The sequence below is a fragment of the Phasianus colchicus genome, chromosome 4, assembly GCF_987193195.1.
Source record: "Phasianus colchicus chromosome 4, bPhaCol1.hap1.1, whole genome shotgun sequence".
Classification (NCBI taxonomy): Eukaryota; Metazoa; Chordata; class Aves; order Galliformes; family Phasianidae; genus Phasianus; species Phasianus colchicus.
The window spans coordinates 4,964,486-4,974,075 of NC_143439.1; the positions used below are offsets into that span (position 1 = coordinate 4,964,486).

General features: G+C 42.6%; 1 protein-coding gene across 2 annotated transcripts; it reads right to left on the minus strand.

Annotated features, from left to right (window-relative positions):
• Positions 1-2,660: 2,660 nt before the first annotated feature.
• NPY1R (neuropeptide Y receptor Y1) lies at positions 2,661-9,577 on the minus strand. 2 transcript variants are annotated; one of them, XM_031614285.2, is made up of 3 exons: positions 9,256-9,577; positions 5,979-6,838; positions 2,661-5,854 (listed from the first exon to the last, which is right to left on the minus strand). In XM_031614285.2, exons 2-3 carry the CDS (start codon positions 6,675-6,677, stop codon positions 5,396-5,398), a joined length of 1,158 nt encoding a protein of 385 aa, XP_031470145.1. In that variant the 5' UTR covers positions 6,678-6,838; positions 9,256-9,577; the 3' UTR covers positions 2,661-5,395. The 2 variants fall into 2 exon arrangements, with proteins under 2 accessions (XP_031470145.1, XP_089994600.1); XM_090138474.1 differs by lacking the exon at positions 9,256-9,577 and adding an exon at positions 7,690-7,743.
• Positions 9,578-9,590: the final 13 nt, after the last annotated feature.

Below are 9,590 nucleotides of genomic sequence, written 5' to 3' on the forward strand. Positions count from 1 at the left end.
TAGGTGACATTTAAATTGCATGAAATAAAGCTGTAATCCCGCCCAAAAAAGGCTGGAGAACAGCATGTAACAAATCAAATACATTTCCTACTTTTTCTACACCCTGAAATATCATCACAGTGCTGGACACATTACTTCAAATCATCTCAAGACTTTCACCCATATGTTCAAGCAGACGTAGAATAGGATCTTGCAAGAAGCTTTTTTTCTTTTTCACAGAACTTTTATTAAGAAAGAATATAAATAGCATAATAAAAATGACATCGCTTTGGGGGGAAAACAAAAGAAGATTGCAGAGTGAAAAATAGCAGCGCAGTATCAGTATGAACATGAAGCAAGAAAGACAAGCCCGCTGCAGCATTGCTCCTCCTGCCACAGACAAATGTTCTCCATTTTGTGCTGAAGTGAAAGAAAATGGACCCATGTTCCTGTGGGTGGGTGCAAGGAAAAGCTGTTCTTTTTTGATTTTGCCAAAAACGTTTTGTTTTCTTCATCCTTAAAAAAGATTTTACGTTCGTCTGAGATGATGAACCTTCAAATGTATTTGCGTTTATAGACCCGTGTCCCTTTTTCTGAAAACAGATGCAGAGGAGCCGTTAATCTTGCACCATCTTTGGACCACCAATTTGCCTTAGGAACATTTACATATCAGTCTGTTGACTCCAAACAGAAACACACATACGAGTCTGCCTTTTAATGTTTTTGTATGTATCTGTCAGAACGGTTTCATCTGTACCTTCTGCCTTTTTCTGCTCTTTTCCAAACTATTTCCCCGTGTCTCTGAAATTTAGCATAATTTGTGGGAAGTTAGGGTCCCCTGTGCAGTGACCTCAGAAACTGTTGCCTCTGGTGCAAGTTTCTTGCAATGAAGACTCATTTATGTCAGAAAAACAGATCTCCAGGAATCGTGAAGCACAGTCCACTGTCAATATTGCTATAATTTGCAGGATATTTTGTATGGACATGTTTCCAACAGAATCACAGAATCACTAAGGTTGGAAAAGACCTATAAGATCATCCAGTCCAACCATCCACCTATCACCAATGGTTCTCGCTAAACCACATAGGCTTTGTAAATTTTGGACTTAGATGGAGTTCAAATTCTGAGAGGCTTGCCTACCAGCAACCTGCTGGAAGAGAATTTTTGTAGAAGGAACTGTTTAAAGTTTAGCTCATGCTTACAGCACTGTCCTTCACAGAGTTGAATTTTACTCTTGCACTTTACAAAACCAGAGTGCAAATTCCTGGGATTTCCTCAGGAAACGCCTTCCAAAGGTGTGAGGAACACCATGGAGCATGGAACAAGGGAGGAAGAATTCAGAAGCGCTGGCCCTGGAAGCTGGCCATCCTTCTGCTGTATGTACATGGTGTTACATGGACATAATGGAGAGAAAAACACTTTGGCAGATGGTAGAGCAGGTGTGCATGCCCTTGAATTGCTACTAAAGGAGATTAGGGAAACTACCATCCTCCAGCTAAAGCTTTGTGAATGCCCTCCTTCATCTGCAAAGTTTCAGCTTCAATTAGAATATTAACACTGTTGAGCATGGGCAGAAATATCGTATGAAAATTACTTTGGGCCACAGGCAAATTAAAGTGTAAGAGACTAATACCGGTCATACTTATTCCCTCTTGTACACTTGAAATTCTGCAAAACGTGGATAAAAGAATTTTCATTCACATCAGCTTTAAAATGCTGTATTAGTTATAATTTCTCCACTATTTATTCTCAACCCATTTATTTTAGCCTCTCGCAGATGAAGGTGGTATTTAAATTCACATTTTCTACTCTAACGTATGTTTTTTAAAAAATAAATAAAGTTTCCTTGATGCCTACATTCTGTATGTATGTACTGCTTTGGTAAATTCTTTTAACCAAGAAATGAGGAATACAGTTGAACCAAGGCATTAACCTCAAGTATTGTCAGGCATTGGGCTACAAAGAAAAATCCAGAGAAAAACTGCCAGGAAAATCTATATGCAGATTTATTTCTGTGATAATCTGACATCCAAAGTCTGCTTTGTTTTGTTTTTCAGGAAAGAATGTGAAGTCCCAGCCAGCAGTTCATCATCATTCAGTAAGAGTACTTAGGCAAATGATTAAGCAAATTCTCCAGTTTCGCTGTTTCATCTCAGTTCATTCACATGAACTCAGAATCAAAACTGAATAAACGGGGACGGATTTAAACATACATGTGGAAATTGTTGTGCACAGAAGTGCTTGGATACCTTATAGATCCCTCACAGATTGTGTTTCTGTCCGATTCTTTTGGTTTCTACCAGTCTGAAAAAATAAGTGAAGTCTACAGGCTTTTAGGATAGGAATCAGTACGTGCTGAAGTGACTTGGACAAAACAGCATATAGGAAGAACAAATATGAAAACAGAATGACTGAAAAAATGATTCAGAAACATGAAACCCCAAAATTTGCCCTGTATAGAAACTTAGCACGTAGGACGAGCAGCCATGCTGGAGATCTGAAAGTGAAAAAGGGGATTAGTACTGGAGCCAGGCGTCTGGAGAAAAACATCTCCAGCAGCTTTTGAGGACTCTAGTGTCAAGTCATACAACCTGTGACAAAAATACCGCTCTCTGTAGATGTCATCTACACCCTGCAGGTGTCAGGTCAGCACCTCAGGAAGGTTTCTTTTATCTTTGTTCTCATAAAAGATTCTTTTGAACAGCAATGATTTTGCTTCTGAAATTCTCCAAATGCGTTTTCCCGCTGGCAACATGGGCAGCCATAACCCACGCTGTGTGTATGAATCTTTGTGGAACTTTAGGAAAGGCAGCATAGCATTCCTCTCACAGGGATGGGAGGAAACGTGGGAAAGATGCCTGATCCTAGGGTGCAGCGCAGCAGCTTCACCCAGATGGGCTGAAGGGATGCTTTAGCTTGCACCTGCTGGCACAGCTCCCACTGGATTATCAGACAGTAGGGTAAAAATCCCCAGACAAACATCCTCAGGAGACGGATGCTGTGATTTGAGGCAGTACCCCCAGCAGGAGAAAGGTTGGTGTGGGACTAACTGTGCTGCTGTCCTACTGAGGACCTGTGAATCTCCACGCACCAGCAGCCACCTCTAAAGTCGCACCAACAGCTCCCGTGTGTAAGCTTCTAATTCAGCTTGATGAAGTGTTTCCAACAAACTAACTGGAAAATTCCCCAAACAATATTGTTTTCTTCTCCCACGGGATTCGAAGAAAGGGACGATTTTTTTTTTTTTTAAATCTCTTTTAAATGGGAACAATAATAATAATCAAAATACATCGTGATTATTTTTTTTTTCTAATGGGAAAATCGTGGTGTGACATCTTTAACAGAAGAACAGAGCTGGGTTTCTACAATGCATCTCAGTGGAAATACACACCCTTTGGTATAACAGAATTACTGTGAAGTGACAGGGGAATAATTTCAGGAGCCTCTTGTCACAGTAGCAACACACTCCATAAAGAGCCAGCAGAAAAGGGAGATCTCATAAAATACAAAAGGGCAAGGCTCTGAAAGAAAGCACTGTCATATAATTCATTTTATACATTCTCTATTTTTAAGTACAGAAACTTCCTTTTTAATTAAATTATCTGTCAGTAAAGAAATACATGGAATTATAATGCACAGGAACACATTGCTACTTTAATATTCTACACTGTTTTTAAGACTGCACAAGGCACAGTTCTGGACTTTTAAATGCTGGCAAACCAAATAATCTTCCTTTCTTAGACAGTTATCCATGTCAAATTTAGAGAGTATTAAATTCACCATCACATCCTGAGATCTTTTTGAGATCTGAAAGATATCAGATTTGGTTCCCATTGATGCTACATTTACACCTATTTTAAAGACACTCTTCTCTGTCGGAAGGGTACAAAGCGATATTGCTAAATAAAGACTGTATTGTATTTTAAAAAGCTGATTATTTGAAAAGGCATTGATTAGATAGCAAAGTACACTATATGACGTAGAGCCTCAGCTGGCTGATATTGGTATCGTTTCATTTACAGCAGCCAAGTCATACAGGCTTCCCTCAGCTGGGGATCTAGTCACGTACATTTTGTGTAATTAGAGGATATATATTTTAAGCAGTAACACACAGAGCTCTATTGTGTACATTTGGCAAATATTCCCACACTTCAGTCAACTGTGAAAACTGTGAGTTTGGAAGCAAAACGTACCAATTGCAAACACCCTATATCCTTCTTCTAAGTTCCAAGTCATCCATCGCCTTGGAGATAATCCAGGTTTATATCGTTGCATCTGAACACAGAATATAGTGAGGCTATACGTCATTTATACAGATCAGCACTAATTATTATGAGACGATTCAGGTAGCTACAGCTATTTTTTTGTTTTTTAATCCCAAACCTGACTCGTAACATCATCTGCAAGGATAGAATCACACCTTGTACGGAAAGCAAACATTGCCACCTCCCTTCAGATTCTTGACATTCATACATAGGACATAAGGAGAATTTACATGGTTCATAGGCTTGGGACTGGCAACAGATTTCATCCCAGTCTTCCAGTGATGGCAGATGAAAATGGGGTTTGGGTTTTTTAAATTAAAAACGCCTGCATTACTAAAATCAGCTGTAATAATTTGGGATTAAAGGCCCATTTGTGCTTTCATTTGCTGTGGTGAAAACCAGAGTTATCCCATTGTACTCTGTGGAATTACTCCACAGAGCTTTATTCTCGTAAATGAGAACAGAATTTCTCTCCTAATCCTGCCTTTGAACCAAAGTGATTACAGCCTGAATTGCCTCTCTGAATGAGACAAAGGCATGTCCCTGTTTAACGTGATCTACGGGTTTCTCAGAATCATTTTGTCCACGCCTCCACTACTTTCACAGGATTTTAAAATTCATCAAAAGACAGATTAAAAACAACAAAAACAAACAATCTTCCAATCAGAATGTCCTAATTTTATGTTGGGATGGGTGTCCTCTGTAGTGACAGCCTCCCTGCAGTTCATATGAGCTTCATATCGCAATGGTCTTAAGTGGACAATCCTGAGAACTACTTATATGGGGGAAAGAAATAATAATTTAAAAAAAAAAATCTAAAAAAAAAAAAATCAAGAAGTGTATCTTTGTGCTAAAGTACATAACTGTACAAAGAAACAGAACAGGAGAAAGTTGATGAAAACCATAGGCAGTAGCAAGTCCAGCTACTTCTTAATAATAAGATTCAGATATAACTGCTGTGAACATTAAAGCAGCGTAAGGGGCAAAAATGCACAGCATAAAATTTCAAAGTGACAACAATCAAAGTTCCTTGGAAAAAGAAGAAAAGCGTTACCCATTTTGTACTTGTTACATAATTCTGCTTGTCCTTGGGCACATTTCACCTGCGGGTGAACTTTCAAAGGTTTGGTGTAGAATTATTATTACTTCTTTATATTTTGTCATCATCATCGCTATTTATTTTTTTAAATGCGACTGGGCTTGCCTGCTTTAGAGAGGTTTTTGAGACGTCTGTGTGCATGGTGGACATGGCTATAGTCTCATAATCTTCCTCACGGGAGCGGAAGTGGCAGAAGTGAAATAAAAACTGCAGGTCCCTCTGGAAGTTCTTGTTGAGAAACCCGTAGAAAATAGGGTTCACGCAGGTGGAGATCATGGCAGTGAGGTGGCAGATCAAGAACAGCAGATTGTGGCTGCAGGTAGCAACGGGCAGAATTTCATGGTTCCAATCAAACACGATATTGAAAATGGTGAGAGGAAGCCAGCAAACTGCAAAGGCAACCACGATTGAGATCAGCATGATGTTGATCCTTTTGGTTTCGGAGGACCTGTACTTACTGTCTCTCATCTTGTCCATCATGTTGCTCCTTTTTTTCAAGCGAAAGTATATCTGTGGGAAATTCAACAAAGAGAAACGCGTGGGATAATTTAACCTACAACCATAGCTATCGCTAAGATAAACAAACATCAGACAAAAAAAAAGTATATATATCACAGAGGGAGCTCTCTCTTACCTTTAAGTAGCAAATAAATATAAAACAAAGCGGTCCAAAGTACTGAATCACCAGAAGAGTGGTGGTATAAGAAAGCCTGGCAGTGTCCAAGGGGAAGAGGTCCAGGCACACGTATTTGTCCTTATATTCATCAAATGTGATGTTTCTGAAGGGCTCATCTGTCAGCACGTGGTAGATCAGGAAAGGCAAGGAGGAAGCCGTGGCCAAAACCCATATGGCAGCAATCCCCATGTAGGCATGTCTGTTGTTTGGCCTCCAGCCACGGGGGTTGATGATCAGCTGATGGCGTTCGATAGCAATCAGAACTAAAGAAAAGACCGAGACGGTGATTGAGGCACATTGCACGAAAGGGTTCAATTTGCACATGGCCTCCCCAAAAATCCAGTGGTCCATTAAAGTATACACAAAGGTAAAGGGAAGACACATGATGGTCACTAGAAGGTCAGAAAAGGACAGGTTGACAATGAGGATGTTAGTAACATTGCGCATTTCCTTTTGTTTCAAAATGATGACGATCAGGGCCAGGTTCCCAGAGACTCCCAGAATTATCACAGTCCCGTAAGCCAAGGCCAAGGTGAAGACCATGGCCAAAGGCACGTGGCAGTCCTCATCTTCAAACTGCAAGAGTTGCGAGTTCTTCTCCGAGAAGTTCAAGTGTCTGGAATTATTTTCCAGAGGATCAAGAAACGAAGCATTCATGTTGTTTGGTGTTTTTTTTTTTTCCTCCAGCTCGCTGTTTAATATTCTCAGCTGCCACAGGTCTCATCCAAACCACTCCTGACCTTCAATATATGTCAGTCAGCCCACGAGGAGCTCCTCAGCAGAGCCCACTCCTCGATGCCGCATCTCCATGGCAAGACCTGGGGGAAGGAGGAGGAGGACCGGTCACCTCCTGCATGTAGGCTACCCCAGCAGCCCAAAACCCTGCTGTGACTGTCACCCACCCTCAGCACACCAGTCCCCTGGCATCACTGGACTTCAGGGCCATGGATCAGGCCATGGCGGTCATGGCCTGGTATCCAAAGAGAGAGCAGGAGCTGCAGGACAGGGAAAGGAAGGAACCAGAGTCTAACGTGGGTCTGCAGGCACAGCCCTTCCCAGCACTGCCTCATAAGCACAAGTGACAGAAGATGACAGGGTGTGAATCAACTTCAGTCTTACACCAGGGTAGCCTTTGTTGCTTCACATCTCGTTTCTACAAGTTTAATCTGCAAAGGTTTCCTTTCTCAGGCTGCTCTAAGTGCAATTATACCTAGCTATAACATAAGAGAGGGGAAAACTCCACCTGAGGGGTAGAAAAACTACACCAAAAAATTGCTGTACTCTTTTTCACCTAATGCACACAGGATGCTGAGTGTCTGAGTTGTCAGAAAGTGTTTTTCTTTGGTCTTCTACACGAGTGCTCACAGCAGTACTAGCAGTGAGTCAAAGGCAAATCAGGACCTCTGAACACCTTGATCTTAACTAGCAGAGCTGCACCATGAAGAAAGAACAAAACAAAATGAGAAAATGAAAAAAAAAAATCAGCAAAAATTAAACACTGCAGAACATGTACCCATGTAAAACAAACAGTAATGTCTAAATAACCACTCCTATGCAAGGCCTCTGATATTAAAATTGGAGAAACTCAGGCGTGTGCGTTAAGGAGGAAAAAAGAAAACAAAGAAAAATGAAAAGTCAAATAACCTGATACAATCCCAGTTCAACTTACCATTAGCAGCAGCCACCTTCAGTCTGGAAATTTCCCTCTACACCCTCTCCTACATGCTAAATTTATTGCTCACTTAACCTCAGGTTATGCTAATGAAAGTGATACCACTTAAAATTCACACAAGTGGGCTCTAAACCTGGCTCCATATGGCAGTAATCACTAAAGCTGTGAAAACAGAGCTCACTGAAATGTGCTTCAGTGGAAGTGAGAATGCGTGAGCTTTGCTCTGAAATACTGGATATAAATCTAGGTGCCACCTAAGCTGACTCTCACGTTACTGGTCCCTACTGGACTTATGCCTCCAGCTCCTCCCGAGAGTCAGTGAAAACAGAACCATATTGACATGATGTTTGTCTCAAGTGCCTCAAGATCACCTCAGACTGCTTTGCTGGCCCTCTGTAATCACCACCTGGCTACATGGAACCACGACAGGTAACACAGCTTGCCTCTGGGTGACATAATACTGACAGAGTTAACAGCAACGGCTTGGGAGAAAAAAGCATCTCTGCTTGAAGTTTGGCTGTTCTGATTTTCTGGCTAGCTAGGGCAGGCACCTGAGAATTATTTCTCAGAACTGCTGCCTCTGCTAACTAAATTTACCAGGTCTCCCTAGGCCATGTAGACTGTTTTGGGGTCCAACAAATAAAAAGGCTTCCCCAGGGCTTCCTGAAGCATCACTTCAGCCAGAGTCAGTGCAAAGTGCTTTATCTGAAGGACAAGCGTGTGAGTGATGTAGAGTCAGGATTCAATTTCCAACAGGTTTGATTTTACTCCAGCCTGAAAATCACCATGTGGATTTAATCACATCCCTGTTACTTGTACAGCACAAGATGGGCAGTGCAGCCCTTAGAGCTGATGGCAGGAGCAAGATGGGAGAAGGACCACGTCCCGCAAGGGGAAAAGTGGGCAGGTTTTCTCAACAGCTGGGGTCTCACTGCAGCAAGTATGGGGTCAGGACATGATTTCAAGCTCTTGCTTTTCTTATTTATTAAGGCCACAGCTCTGCTTTTGCTTATTTATTAAATACCAAATTCAAAACCAGAAAATGCCACTGCTTCTCACCTTCCCTTGCCTCTCCCCTCAGCAGAGACCAGCCGTGGAAGCACAGGGAACCAGCTCAGAAGCACAGCAATGTTTGACAAGCAGCGAGGCGTCCTGCCCACCTTTCCAAAACGGACCAGGCATAGGATAGGAACCCGAGGTAGGGATGCAGTTGCCTCTCCTGGGGCACGGTGCTGCTCCCTGTCCCCTACCGGCAGGGACATCCCTCCCCATCCCGGGGACTGGCAGCTCTGCAGAGCTCTGCTGTGACCCACAGGATCTCCCCACCTCCCACACACATCCGTCCTTCCAGGATTTCTGTCCAAAGTTTAGCACCAACGGATCGAAAGGGTAAAAGAACGTGCTGCGAACTGTCTGAAAACCTATTGGAGCTTTTCAAAAGGGAGCCCAAAATACTGCAAGCCCCAGCCGCTCTCAAGTCCAGCCTGGCACCTGCTCCTCCCTACCTTATGTCACCTGCCCCGAGCAGCGCCGGCACCGGGAAGCGATCGGAGAGAAACTCACCTTGTAACAACTCCGCCTATCCGCGATCTTCTCGGGGGCTGCAGGGAGGAGAAGGAATAGGGGAAGGGAAAAGATCCTCCGGTGTTCCTCCAGCTGAGATGCTAAAGATTGGTGGGGAAGGCTGGAGACTCCCCCTTAAAGCCGAACTCCACCTCATCCCAGCATCACATGATGGGGCTCTGCTGAGCAGATCCCGAAAATCTCATTGCAAGCACATCACCTTTCAATTACACATCTGGGGGTGGGTTGCCTAGTAATTCTGAAATGCATGCAATTAAAGCCTGAAACAAAAGAGGAGGGGAAGAGAAAAGAGCTCCGGGAGAGAGTTTCACATC